We start from the raw sequence: 15,017 nt of genomic DNA, 5'->3' as shown, positions 1-15,017 counted from the left end.
GTAGCCCAGTTAGGAGAACGCTTGCTTCTCTCTTTGAGGTCGCAGGTTCGAATTCAGCTCAGGCTCGAAGTTGTTTTCGAATTCATGCTTGGATAACGGATCTCTCTCTATTTAAGAGCTGCGCTCTTGTCGGTGGAGTAACCGCCATTCCTCCCTTCTTCCCGCCAAAACCTTCACCTCCCGATACGACACGACCTGCACCTTCTCTTTTATTTGTTTCATAAATGTTATCCTAGGTCTACCCCTTCCTCTCTTCCCTTCAATTTTTCCTTCTATAATGTTTGTTATAAATGAATCGTGTCGTATCAGGTGGCCAATCATATTTCCTCTCCGGTTCTCTATAGTCTTCAATATGGTTCTCTTTTCTTCAACTCTTTCCAGCACTTTTTCATTTGACACCATTTCAGTCCAGCTTATACCCTCCATCCTTCGCCAACACCACATCTCAAACGCTTCCAATCTCTCTCTGTCTCTCCGTGTCATAGTCCACGTTTCACTTCCATAGAGTGCAATGCTCCAAATATATGATTTAATAAACCGTTTCCTTATTTTTAATGATATGTTTTTGGTTTTCAAAATGTATTTTTTCCTGTTAAATGCTTGTTTGGCTATTGCAATTCTGGCTATTATGTCTTGTGTGCATCTAGAGTCACTATTTATTATACTTCCAAGATATTTGAAACTATCAACTCTTTCACGGATAACGGATACTGACGTGTAAAGCAAGTCTATTTTTGTTAGTTGCTCTAAACACCTCGTCTGTCAATCCGATTTTCCACAGTGTCCGGTTACCTAACCTGAAGATTTGCCAGGTCCGGTTTTTTACAGAAGCGACTGCCTGTCTGACCTTCAAACCCGCGAAGGGAAAACTAGCCCTTTACAAGTTAGGTCACACACCTCCGAAAATGCATTTATCGGGAATGAGGGTTTCTTCACGATGTTTTCCATTACCGCAGAGCACGTGATAATCATTTATAATCCAAACATGAATTCGAAAACAAATTCGATAATCATTGGTTTAGGCCTGTGCTGGATTCGAACCCGCGACCTCAAAGTGAGCGGCAAGCGTTCTTCCAACTGAGCTATCACGGCACTTTTGTTTTTTTTTTCTTTGGAACCAAGGCAGCCAAATTACTGAAATAGTATTACAACATTTTTAAATTTTCTTGCAGCTACTTTTCCTAGGTTTAAATACAAGTTGAGAAGCTGCAGTAGTTTTAGGCGGATGAGACGTTTCACAAAAAAATGCTATGTAACCACCTGAATAAAGATATTTTTAAGTTTGAGTCTGATTTTTACATCAAATTTGCGATTTGTAGTGGGCGAAGTATTCAGAACAGTGTCCTGTTTCTTTAAATAAACTTACATTAAAAAATATTATCGCTTTTTAAAATATTGTTTAATTGAATTTTCCGTTGAATAAAATGTTATGAAATTTTCGTTAGCAAAATTGTACCCATATTTATTTCTGGTGCGAACCAGTCAGCGTTTCCCAATAGGGTATTGACCGGGCCAAAGATAAATTTTAAAATGCTAATCGAATTATATTCATGAATTATGTGACAATGTGTACGACGTTTGACGGCTTTCATTGATGACGTCACAGGACAGTATTTCCATACAAACTCCAAAGAAAACATTTGTTTTGACGTTACTTAAATTCGTCATTTGACTATGTTACCAAGTAGCCTATTGTATGACCAAGTTGCGAATGCCATCAGAGGCAAATTCCATTATTCGGCTTATCGCGTCACTATGACCGCTGATAAAACTTTATCTGGCAGGCAGCTGACTCTAACGTTCAGTTTGGGGGCTTTCACTTCCTGTTGGCGTATCGTATAGAACGGTAACTCTGCGTCCCGCACCGATTCCTACCGAGCGCCAATCTCACCCCCTCTGGGTCTCACTTCAGTAAGCCGATCAGGAGTAAGGGAGTGGGAGCAAGCCCCATATTTTGCCAAACATGTACAGTATTACTACAAAACAAAGACTAAAAGATAAACTATGTTTAAAATATAATCCGTATACGAAAGAAGTCCCGAAAGCCGCGGCGCTACTGTCGCAGATTCTGCATAGAATTATTATGACTTGTCAAGTTAGTTTCATTAAAATCCGCCGACTTCTATCGTGGCGCGAAATACTATTTCAAACTAATTCAAACCTGGTTTATTTTTAGTTTGTGTTTTGTAGTAACACTGGTAGCCTTTTTGAACCTAGGGTTTATATAGCTAGGGCGCGTAGAGCTAGAAACTTGGCTATACATGAGATTTGATAATTTTTTGACATTGTGATTGATAATGTTGAGAGCCGTGGTAGCCCAGGAGGTAAAACGCTTGCCTCTCACGTTGAGGTCACAGGTTCGAATTCAGCACAGGCTTAAACCAATGATTGTCGAATTTGGATCATAAACGATTGCCACGTGCTCAGGGATCACATACCTCGAAAATAAACTCGGGAATGTGGGTTTCCTTACGATGTTTTCCTTCACCGCTGAACACGTGATAATCATTTATGATTCAAATATGGTTTCGAAAACAAATTCGATAATCATTGGTTTAGGCCTGTGCTGCATTCGAACCTGCGACCTCAAAGTGAGAAGCAAGCGTTCTGCCAACTGGGCTACCACAGCTCGAACGTGTCAAAATGAACTGCATATTAATATTACAAATGGCCTAGGTATGTTAATAATGACGATCAATATTTCTTGGTATCTGTGCCGTAGTAACTCTCACACCGAGGTCGCAGGTTCGAATCCTAGCACGAGCCTAAACCAATTGATAGTTGTGGAAATGAAGTACGACGCGATTAACTTTGTAGAAAACGGTTTCCAAAAGAGGAGCGTGTGCTCGCGCAGATAAATTTGAATGACTGACGTTTTGGCAGCCGATGACGACATCGAACGTCGTTACTAGAAAAACCACCCTTGACCCCGCAAACGCACGAAACCGCGCAGGCTGCTGTTTAGAACGCCATTACTTTATTTATAATAAAAAAAACCCAAAATATTAGGCTACCGTCCACACCAATGATTTTCGAAATCACACGCGATGTGTGCGACACATTCTTTCTTGTCCACCCCCTTAAGGGATGCTTTTGATGATAAAAATTATTAGTTTTTATCTCCATACCGAATTTCATTTAAATCGTTTAAGCGGTTTACGAGTGAAAGGTAACAGGCAGACAGACGAATTAGTTTCGAATTTATAATATGAGTATGGATCTAATGGGCTGTCGAGAGCTAATCATTTAGCGCACTTAACACATGCACTCCGAACCATTAGTCTATATTGTGATATTACAGCCTAATTTAATATTCAACAGGTCCCAAAGGTAGTGTAAATGCGGTGCAATAATTAGCTAAAGCTGCAGCCATCACTTGTCAACTAAACTCGACCGCACGAGCTGTTGTCCCAGTATGACAGGATTTGATATTGCCCCTGAGAATTGTTCTATTGTCAATTAATTTTATGAACGAATAAAGCATTCCTCCAAAAACATTTTCATGTACCTAAAATTTTGCCAAGACAACTTATCAGTCGCATAATCATCATCTCCCTAGCATTATCCCGTTTTTCACAGGGTCCGCTTACCTAATCTGAAGATTTGACAGGTCCAGTTTTTTACAGAAGCGACCTTCCAACCCGCGAAGGGAAAACCAGCCCATTACCGGTTAGGTCACATCTTCAGGTTAGGCAAGCGGACCTTGTGAAAAAGCGGGATAATGAGATGATGATTTTGATACGTTCGACCACAATGATTATTGCAGATTCAATAATAAATAGAAACAAAAGACTACGATCTAATACTTACGCTGTACGCACTTGTTTTCAAACAATCAGTTATTATTGTTAATAGTTTTAAGTCTCAGACCTGTTTTTGTAAACATTAGACCTTAACATTTAACAACAATTACTAGCATCACTATGATTTATTAATCCACCATTCTCTAGTAAGATTCAGTAGTACCCTAGATTTCTAGTAGAGAATATGAGAAAAAAAATGGGCATTTTAATAGGTATTTTCAGTTTAATCGCGTGTGTCAATTCAGCTAAAGGCGAGGATGTACCTGTCCAACCAGAGATAGAGGACAATATATTTTTTTATTTCGCGTACGGTTGTAATATGTTGGAAAAACGAATGCGGTCGAAAACTGGACGGGCAGTATTCCATAGTCAAGCGCTCTTAAAGGTAAATATGGCTTTATAACACTCTTAGGGTTTTCGGATATTCTGCAAGAAAATAGGACTGACAACTTAAACACTTCTCACAGGGACAGATCTGATTTTGACGTTTTTTCTTTTGTAGGGGTAATTTTTTTACATCATTTAAAATCAGAAACATCTTGAGCGGGGCAAATAAATATTTTGATCATACTAAAAAAAATGTTTGAGATTTTTGAAACAACGATTTTTCATTGGCCAACAGCGTCATCGACTGGACTTCACAATGGAGGTGGCATATTGGAACGGAGCCGTCGCAACCATATGCAAAGATAACACGCAGTCAGTGTGGGGTGTGCTTTGGATCATGAAGGTGGCTGATAAGAAGAAACTGGATGAGTAAGAAGCCATTATTACCGCTAAATGGTTGATGAGGTTGGTCATTCACCTCACAACTCACACGATAGAAGAAGACTACACAGTACTAGGAAAGTAGATATTTATTTTTGGTGAGAAAACTCCATTCCATGGCTACTAGAAAGAGGGAGAGGGTAAGACTTAAAACCACCTGGTTGACAAATGTCCAGAGGGACGTGAAGATACTGGGTCTTAATGAAGACGATGTTTGTCAGATACCTGGCGCAGCATGATTGGGAAAGCCGACCCCGCATGACGGGAAGTGGCGTGGACAAAGAAGAAGCAGAGAAAAGTAGATATTCATCGCAAAATAACATTTGGATTTGGATAACTTAAGCAGTTGTATCAGATTTTATGATACCTAATGATGAATGGATTTCAACGTTTTCCTTTCCTCAGTGCCTGTCACTTTGGATCGTATCTTTTCCAACATAATAACCATGTCAGACATTAAGCGATTCTCACACGACACAGAGCACCGATACGGGTGGCGTTCGGCAAGAACGCATTGCCGTGCACCGCTAGAAAATCCGCATCGTGTGAGAATCGCCCTAGCTGACCATATCTACCTGGACAACTTCAGGAATTTTCTTTTTTTATCGTTCGAGAGCCTTTGCTTGGCCCAGCCAGTGGTCCCGGGACCCTATCCCACCAACGCGCTACCAACGACATGCATACACTTGTTACCAATATGGACGGCAACCGACTCCCGAATAATTTTCTGCTGATGCCGCAACAATGATGTCCTAGTGGAATATGGCCGTCACTGTCTGGCATAAACATTTGACATTTTTACACCAGTCTGACTTTTTGTTCCAGAGAACAAGGCGTGCAAATGGGCTGGTACCATACAGAAGTCGTGACAGTCTGGACCCCTAACGGTAGGGAGATGACCGCACTCGCCTTCGTTCAGAACCACAATCCAAGAAAAGTTAAACTTGGGCACAAAAGACCTCCTGAAAGGAAACCCTCGGCTACTTATCTTAGGGTACGTCTTTTCTTTACAGCGTTTTTCGAGAAGAGCTTTTTAATTTGGATAAACATTATTTTGAGTACGCAGGAAATTATCCTTTTGTGGGATTTTAATTTCCGAGACAGGGTTTGTGTGGGCGATAGGCTGATCCCTTGTCACAATAATATTCATCATATCTTAGGACTTGGTATCAACAACGGCTGCAAGTTGTCTTTCATTACTTGTGGCTTGTGGTTTATGTACTTTTGTAGAAATTTTAGGTTTCTTTAACATTAGAATTATTAGAATTCAAAGTTATGTAAGTACATTATTATTCGACCTGTATTGCCATCAAATAGGTACATCAAGATCACAGTTTCTCCTCTAACCAAATACTTACTCTAAATATAGCAAATGGTTCACTCATGTCTCCCTTAGCTCTTACTCATACTCATTTATTCATAAAATTTTTAAATTTTGCATGTCATATGTCTACTTATAAATATCAAGTACCCATAGTTAATAATACATAATTATATCAGTGATCTTAAAACCTATTGGCTCATTTTCTTCTTCTATTCTACTTCTTAGGAAGCGGATGACCAGCCTCAGCCGCCCTAGACTCAGGTTTATTATTGAGCCGCCAAAGGTCCCTGACATGGCTCACGTAACGAATATATACTTACTTAAGTAAATAGTAGCATGATCCTGCTTAACTTGTCCTCCGAATCCTAAGTGCGACGTTCTACCACTCCACGGAGGGCGTTTGACTTAATAATAATTATAAACAATATACGTATTTTGTTGCAGATAATGATTTTAGGAGCCATGCAAGCGGGTATTCCTTACGATTACATACGATTTCTGCATTCTATACCAACTAATGGCAAACTGGCTCCGATTAATACGTTGAAAGAACTTGGATCACCGTTTACGGATGGAGGTCGTTACAGGAAGATTGACATTAGAGTTTATAGATAAATAGAAGTCCTACTTGATAATCTGATTACTTATTTAATTCTTCTTCTATCGTGTGGATTGTGAGGTGGAGTACCAACTTCCTCAACCCTGGTGTCAGGGTGACTATTGAGCCGCCAAAGGCCCCTGACATGGCTCATGTAACGACTACTTACTTACATCAGTAAGTAGTAACCAGGACCAAAGGCTTGACGTGGCTTCCGAAGCACGCATCATCTTACTTTCGGACAGTCAGGTGATCAGCCTGTAATGTCCTAACCAAACGAAGTATCGTAAACCCGTGGTTGCCCATTCGCGGGATCAAATCTCGGCTTGGGCTCCAAGCATCAAGCAACTTTGAATTCATGTTTGGATAAAGTGATATGACGCAGTTTCCAGAATACGCTCGCTCCTTATTAGGCTGTCAAGAAGTGTGTGTAAATATACTGTACACAAATGCCTACGACTAAAAAGCGTTTTTAAAAAGCGACTAGTAAAAATGCCTTTCGCATCCGTATAATGTTTATATTTTATAATTTTATTTAAGTACCTGTTAATGCTGACCGAAATGCTATGTGTGAGATTGCTGTAAACGAAATTGCATGCTTTAGACCTCGTTCAGGGACTCGCGGCGTAACAAGCGGCGCGGGTTGCGGAGAAACCAACGTATGCCAACGTAATGAGCGTTCACGGAGAAGCGTTTTTGCAGGCGTTTGTTTGAATTGTAGCGTCACATATAGCGGGTGACGCGGTGGGGTACGTGGCTTAGGTGACGCGGCGGGTGACGCGCGAAGAACCGCTATGTCACTGAACTGCACGCGCTGCGTTAATCTGCGTTTCCATTGGAGCTGCGCGGAGATGAGCGGAAATGTGCAGGAATCGACCAATCACCAGGAGGGAGAGAGTGACAGAGCGTCTTCGTTTTTCGCTGGCTGTGATTGTTCAAATACGCACATCTCCGCTCTTCTCCGCCCATCTCCGCGTCAGTGGAAACCCGGCCTAAGGCCGTTAGACGCGTCGCTTGACGCACTGTTTCACTCGCCGCGTGACGCCGTGTCCCTGAACGCGGCCTTAGTTATAGGTAAATTGCTAAAACAATAAACCCTGATGAATCTGAGATATTTATTTATATTTGATTGAGTTATTATGATCTCATCTAATCGGAGGTGTATTTATATAGCACTTTGTAGACCGTTTCTGCACAGCAACTCGCTATAAAGAAACTCGCCGTAGCTGCAGCAGGAGTCAACGTTCAGGGACTCCCTTCAAAGCCACAATTCGCGATCATTGACTCATTGAAATGAGTAGTTAATTTAGAAATCAAATACCGTGCGGTCAGTTTGTCCAGTGTTCTATAAGCAATCAAAACAACTGATAATATTTATTATTATAATAAGTACTTAAGCATGAAAAATTGTATTAGGAATTCAATCAGTTTATGTACAAACTAGCTTTTGCCCGCGACTTCGTCCGCGTGGCGTGTTATAAAACAGAGATCTTTGTGTGTGTGGGAGTGCATGTCAAATTTCAAGCATCTAACTTATGCAGTTTAGATTTTTTTGATAAGTACATTATTTTTTTCCCGCTAACTCCCATTTTTCAAAATACATACATAACTAAACTTTATATTTACAAAGGTATGCATGCATGCTAGATTGACAACATCTACTCGTATCTTACGCGGTTTAGATGTTTTCATACAAATGTTTTTTCCTGCTAACTTCCGTTCCCGTGAGAATTTTGCAATATCCTGTTGCAACTAAGCTTTAAGTGTACTAAGGTACCTGCATTCCAAATTTCAAGTGTCTAACTTAAGTGGTTTAGATTTTTCATATAAAAGGATTTTCCCGCTAATTCCCGTTCCTGTGGGAATTTCGAGAATTCCTTTCTTAGTGCACCTCTACGGTACCTAAGCTACTTTTCTTCCAAATTTCAAGTGCCTACGTTTTGCTGTTAAGGCTGTGCGTATGTCAGTCAGTCAGTTTCTCCTTTATATATTTAGATTATGTGTATGTACTTACAGCTGTTTATTAAACACAGCTCGGTGTAAACCATAATATTATCGAGCCTTGGGTCAAACGGATCAGTCGATTCTAGACATTTAAGTAGAGTACTTACTGATCTTGTTAACAATATGCATTTGAATAATAGAGTTTTGGTGTGGGCAACCTTTGCTCATGTATTTTTCTTCGCCGGTGGCTTTGCTACCAATAACAGTTCAGCTAGTAATGATGTTAATTTCTATTATTTCGCCTATGGTAGTAACTTGTATGACAAACGGATACACGTGAATAATCCTTCTGCTGTGTTCTATAGTGTCGCCGTTTTAAGGGTAAGTAACTGATTCTTTTAACTTTTTCTATCTTGTGTATTTATTTAATCTCTATTTCAAAAGAGGCTAAATCAGTTTTGTATAACATATTGGTTTACTTATAGTAAAAAGTAAGCACCAAAAAATTACTCATTTATTTTAAAAACTTTTAGATCTTAGATTGTATTATATTTATATTTAAATTTTATAATTACGATAACCAAACAGTAGAGCATTGTGGTGAATGGAGTATAGAGGCTTGTACCCAGGGGTGAAACAGATAATAGGCTGTATAAACTAAAACTATATTTGTTTCAAGTGTATCCCGCAGGGTTCAATATTAGGTCTTTTATGTTTCTTGTATATGTGTTACATAAAAATGATGTAGAATGTAGTTATAATGATGATACTTTTACAGGACTACCGGTTAGACTTTAATATGAGTTCAAAATTGTGGAGGGGGGCGCCAGCGACGATTTGTAATGATCCCGGGGGCAGTGTGTGGGGAGCACTGTGGGTCATACAACAGTCAGATAGGAAGCATCTTGATAAGTAAGTGTGAGTGGTCTCTTGTAAGTGTGCATTTCAAGCTGCTTGACATGTTTGTTTTGGACAGCCTCCGTGGTCTAGTGGTTAGAGCGTTAGGCTCAAGATCTGGAGGTCCGGGTTCGATTCCCGATGGGGACATTGTCGAAATCATTTTGTGAGACTGTCCTTTGTTTGGTAAGGATTTTTCAGCCTTAAATCACCTGATTGCCCGAAAAAGTAAGATGATTCCGTGCTTCGGAGGGCACGTTAAGCCGTTGGTCCCGGGTATTAGCCGTAAAAACACCTCCACCAACCCACATTGGAGCTGCGTGGTGGAGTAGGCTCCATATCCCCTCCGGTTGATTGAGGGGAGGCCTATGCCCAGCAGTGAGACGTATATAGGCAGTTTATGTTATGTTATGACATGTTTGACAGCGTTGTTGAGCGACGTCGCTAATAACTGAATTTCTATTAACAAAGATGTTGAGGTTGGTCGTGTGTAATACTTTGCTAAAAATGGAAAATGAAAAATCAATTTCACCGAGTTGGAGCTGTTTATCATTAGATACTAATCTAATCTGTGAACCCGTTTAAAGTCCTTATGGTGAACAAAATACCTACAAAAAGTAATCAAATGTCTATTTATACATTGTATTAAGTTTACGCGGTTATTATCATAATTGGGCTTATTTCGTGTCGAAATATCGGGAGTCTCATATACCTGCGTTAAACGCGGTAAGAACCCGTTATTCTGTATTTTAAAAATGTCTATTTGTTTCAAAACAAAATATTAACGTAAGGGTATTATGGACTTTGTCTAATGATGTCAAAATAAAATATGTCTCGGAATGTATTTTCACAACAAGAATAAAAGGACTCAAGAGTTCTAAATTCAAATTCTGATACACGATAAATGTAATAATTGATGGACATGGTAATTAGCATTGGTTTGTATTCTGAAATGCGATGACTAACGAGGGACATTAAGAAAACAGAAGCATTATACGTGAGTTATCTGTTTATTGCGGAAAGCTGATCAAAATTCATCCGCATCGTACGTGCTGTCAGAATCTTCAGTTTATATCACTGAACAGAGACGGTCGATTTTTGTTTTCTTAAATTTAATAATTCGGTTGCCATCCAGTAACGTCAGCGCCAAAAATTAATTCAAAAACAATAATCGACATGACTACTTTAATTTTCTTTCAGCCAGGAAAATATTTATTATCCTACTTTCGTCCCTGTCACGACTATTGACGGAAAGAAGTTGCAAGCCCTAGTCTACATACAGTATTACCAGCCAAAAAAACTGCCCAGTTGGAAGGATCTTCCTATGGAAAGACGACCTTCTATTACTTATATCAATGTAAGTAAACTGCTAAATAATTTATTCCAAGGTTAATGTGGTCGCTTATCGATCTTTCAATCCATAAAACACGCAATATATAACGGATTTTTCACCGTAAGACGAAATATTCGTAGTTGTTCGTAATCCAGTAGTTGGGTGAAACTAAACTATTTATTTGAAGCTTGACTAGCAGTATCAAAGTGAATTTGCGTGGGATGTCTTCCTACCTTGATCACCAGTCGTTAATACACCCATCAGTTTCAGTAAATGTACTTTTATTGGAAAGTACTGGCTTCTCAGTTTTACTTAGTTTAGAATTAATTAAATACCTTTTTTACCTTTTCACAGGCAGTAGTGCCTACGGTAACAAATGGATTTGTTCTAACTGATCAAGTATTTAATTTCTTTTCGTTACAGGTTATGATAACAGGGGCAGTGAAAGTCGGTTTACCTTTACAATATAATAAGATGTTATGTACTATCCCGCATAACAACCAACATGCCGATCCAATTATACTTAAGCAGCTTGGTAAACCATTCAGTGATTATATTGAATGACTATGGACATCAAATCATTGTGACCATTAATAATGTAGGTAGTAATCTTCAATAGCGAAATACACAACACATCAGGCGACACACGGGGCTTATGTCGGTGGTTAGTTGGCGGTTTTATTCATTGTAAGTTTTGTTTTGCAAGTCGTAACGGCCACATGTTGCCGGGCGCATGTTGCCGGGCGCATGTTGCCGGGCGCATGTTGCCGGGCGCATTTTGCTGGGTACATGTTGCCGGGCGTATGTTGCCGGGTCTGATGCAAGCCTCGGCCGCATATTGCCAAATTGTCGCTAACATCGATAACTGACGTATCTGAAATTTTTGGCGAATCTGCTTTGCATTCTTTGCTTTTGTCAATAAGACAAATTATTTTAGCCAAAAGCCAGTTTGCAAAGTCACCCACGATATACCTATTCCAACAATTTGTGTCTGACTGGCCGACGAAAAAATTTATAATTTTAATATCAACCTACAACTACTTTAACTTTTCATTTATTTCATTTAGACTATAAGTACCAGTGGAATTAGGAGTATGTTAGTAACAATCACCTTATCCTATGTTAGTCGGTAAGATTATTTTTTTTATCAATTTAGGAACAATAACAATCTGAAACTTACTTTATACTTAATTGCACTTAACTACAGTTACATCATAACATACATACATAAACAGCCTATATACGTCCCACTGCTGGGTACAGGCCTCCCCTCAATCAACCGCAGGGGGTATGGAGCATACTCCACCACGCTGCTCCAATGCGGGTTGGTGGAGGTGTTTTTACGGCTAATAGCCGGGACCAACGGCTTAACGTGCCCTCCGAAGCACGGAATCATCTTACTTTTTCGGACAATCAGGTGATTCAAGCCTGAAACGTCCTTACCAAACAAAGGACAGTCTGACAAAGTGATATCGACAATGTCCCCATCGGGAATCGAACCCGGACCTCCAGAACGTGAGCCTAACGCTCTAACCACTAGACCACGGAGGCTGTTACATCACAAACATTAAATGGAAGTTAACAAGGGAGGACTTATCTCTAAGAGAGATGTCTTCCAGCCAACCCAGAGATACTACAAGATCAGTTGCGGGAGAATAAAAGGAGGTGCAATATACGAAATATAATAATTATATCTAAATAAAATAATAATAACTATTTAAATAGACTACGGTAACACCAATGCCAAGGCCTCTATAAACGTATACAAATATATAATACCTACATACATACCTGTTATTCGCACATTCAGTTCTTAAAAGTCATAAATGTCAAATAATCTGAAATTGATTTAACTTAGTAATTAACGTAGATATGGCAAAACAAAACTCGTTAAAGCGTTCTACTGTAAAATTAAAAAAAAAAAACATTTATGACTATAAAGAACTAGATGCGCATATAAACTATATACTTAGGCTAACGATATTCTATAGATACAAAAAGTGCTCTTTGACTCTCTTTTTAAAAATTAGGTAAGAGGAACTCTCCTGAACTACCCTCGGCAGCCTTACTTTTCAAAAGGTTAGTTAGCTTTTATAAGCATCTGCACGAAACGTCGCATTTTCGTCACTCATCGTCTCTTGTCATCCACAACACTATTTATATTGAGCTAGTTTTCTTTTTGTTACAACTTTTGCTTTTCATAATTAGTACTAAGTAAGTATTTGGTAAGAGAAGTTAATGAACTCAGAATCATGGTCTGAATCATCCCTCAAAGTTTTCGTTACGATGTCACTAACACCCTGTATATATTGTATTGCAGACTGAATCACCTGATTGTTCGAAAAAGTAAGATGATTCTGTGCTTCAAATGGCACGTTAAGCCAATCTGCAGTGGAGCAGCGTGGTGGAGTACACACTGTGCCTAGCAGTGGGACGTGCAGGCTGTTTATATTATGTTATTACTTCCAATAGACTTGACAAGTGTAATTTTCAATGAGGACTGGTCAAATGGACATAAATACCTCAATAAATTAACGCAATAAAATGTTGTTTATATTAATTGAATAAAGTCATAACAAATTATCACGGTCTATAAATGTACGGTACTTATCAATAATTAAGTAATGTACCTGTCTGTCTGTGTATGTGGTGTCCGGGAGTAATAAATGTTTCTTTCTTTCTTTCTTTAAGTAGCATACTAATCAAAAGTAGGTATAGGCAATATAAGCTCGCTCAGTGCTTAGTACTGCCGTCATACGGAAAGAAGAGGCATCTACAGTTTTTGTCGAAATTGAGTTACATATTGTATATTCGGATCAGCAAAAAATGGCGCACCTGCAAAAAAAAATATTTTTACCAAATCCTTAAATACCAATAAGTAACATTATGAAGGACTTTCCAGGCGACGTTCCTCAAGTAAATACAGATGGCGCTGTACAGTTTTCCCTTCGTTTATATGCATTTTTACTCGTATTATTGTTTTTGGGTATAAATGATCTTTCTTCATGTGGGTTGCGAGGTGGAATACCTACTCATCAACCCTGGCGTCAAGGTTATTATTGAGCCGCCAAAGGTCCCTGATATGGCTCATGTAACGAATACATATTTACATAAGTAAGTATTAACCGGGAGCAACGGCTTGACGTGCCTTCCGAAGCACGGATCATCTTACTTTCAGACAATCAGGTGATCAGTCTGTAATGTCCTAACCAAACTTCTTCTTCCTTGCGCTCCCACTTTAGGTGGGGTCGGCTCTCCTAATTTTGCGGCGCCATGACATTCTGTCTAGTGTTGTCGGGTCGGGTAAATTTTCAATTTTCAGTAATCGGGACGTGCTGGTCCACCAAGTATAGGGAGTCCTCTGCCTCTTTTGTTCTCGGGCAGGCAAAAGTGTCCTAACCAAACTAGGGATCACAAAGTGATTTTTGTGATATGTCCCTATCGTTATTCGAACCCGGGGCCTCCGGATCGTGAGCCCGACGCTCAACCACTGGACCACGGAGGCCGTTGGTAGGTATACATTTTAATGATGACCCTTGTTATTACACCCAGGCACGACACATCTTCCACCCATTATTATTCTGATACAAACATTACGTAGGTAGATGCCAACATAATTCTACGTATCTGACCCGAATATCAAGCAATAATTATTTTTATATAATATGCTTCTGCCGTTACATTGTATTTTGGAATAAATATGCACCCGAGTAATGAGAAAATAGGTAATTATCACGTTAAAGCTGTAAACGCCGTCTATATTGTTTTTGGTAAACGAACCCTGTAAAGTCCCTTATTATTAATTATTATGTACATCTATATAAAGGAGCTCGGTGGCGCAGCGGTAAACGCGCTCGGTCTGCGATTGTTGAAGTTAAGCAACTTTCGCAAAGGCCGGTCATAGGATGGGTGACCACAAAAAAAAGTTTTCATCTCGAGCTTCTCCGTGCTTCCGAAGCTTGAGATGAAAACTTTTTTCCCGGTAGCAGTCGTTAATAACCATCAAGAGAGATGTCTTCCAGCCAACCCAGAGATACTACAAGATCAGTTGCGGGAGAATAAAAGGAGGTGCAATATACGAAATATAATAATTATATCTAAATAAAATAATAATAACTATTTAAATAGACTACGGTAACACCAATGCCAAGGCCTCTATAAACGTATACAAATATATAATACCTACATACATACCTGTTATTCGCACATTCAGTTCTTAAAAGTCATAAATGTCTAATAATCTGAAATTGATTTAACTTAGTAATTAACGTAGATATGGCAAAACAAAACTCGTTAAAGCGTTCTACTGTAAAATTAAAAAAAAAAACATTTATGACTATAAAGAACTAG

General features: G+C 39.2%; 1 protein-coding gene across 2 annotated transcripts; it reads left to right on the top strand.

Annotated features, from left to right (window-relative positions):
- Window positions 1-4,461: 4,461 nt before the first annotated feature.
- LOC126380387 (gamma-glutamylcyclotransferase-like) lies at window positions 4,462-11,734 on the top strand. 2 transcript variants are annotated; one of them, XM_050029777.1, is made up of 4 exons: window positions 8,516-8,818; window positions 9,216-9,349; window positions 10,535-10,691; window positions 11,091-11,734. In XM_050029777.1, the coding sequence occupies exons 1-4, from the start codon at window positions 8,621-8,623 to the stop codon at window positions 11,229-11,231; spliced, it is 630 nt and encodes a 209-aa protein (XP_049885734.1). In that variant the 5' UTR covers window positions 8,516-8,620; the 3' UTR covers window positions 11,232-11,734. The 2 variants fall into 2 exon arrangements, with proteins under 2 accessions (XP_049885735.1, XP_049885734.1); XM_050029778.1 differs by lacking the exons at window positions 8,516-8,818; window positions 9,216-9,349; window positions 11,091-11,734 and adding exons at window positions 4,462-4,559; window positions 5,397-5,565 and having other exon boundaries at window positions 10,535-10,599.
- Window positions 11,735-15,017: the final 3,283 nt, after the last annotated feature.

Source organism: Pectinophora gossypiella, chromosome Z (genome assembly GCF_024362695.1).
Source record: "Pectinophora gossypiella chromosome Z, ilPecGoss1.1, whole genome shotgun sequence".
In the NCBI taxonomy this organism is placed as follows: domain Eukaryota; kingdom Metazoa; phylum Arthropoda; class Insecta; order Lepidoptera; family Gelechiidae; genus Pectinophora; species Pectinophora gossypiella.
This window is presented reverse-complemented; position numbering and strand designations above follow the sequence as displayed.

What these genes read in the sequence shown, in the direction of transcription:
- LOC126380387 (XM_050029777.1), top strand. Translation starts at nt 8,621, where the DNA reads ATGCATTTGAATAATAGAGTTTTGGTGTGGGCAACCTTTGCTCATGTA. An exon ending in ATAGTGTCGCCGTTTTAAGG is followed by an intron (nt 8,819 to 9,215) that starts GTAAGTAACTGA and finishes ATACTTTTACAG; the next exon opens with GACTACCGGTTAGACTTTAA. An exon ending in CTTCTATTACTTATATCAAT is followed by an intron (nt 10,692 to 11,090) that starts GTAAGTAAACTG and finishes TTTTCGTTACAG; the next exon opens with GTTATGATAACAGGGGCAGT.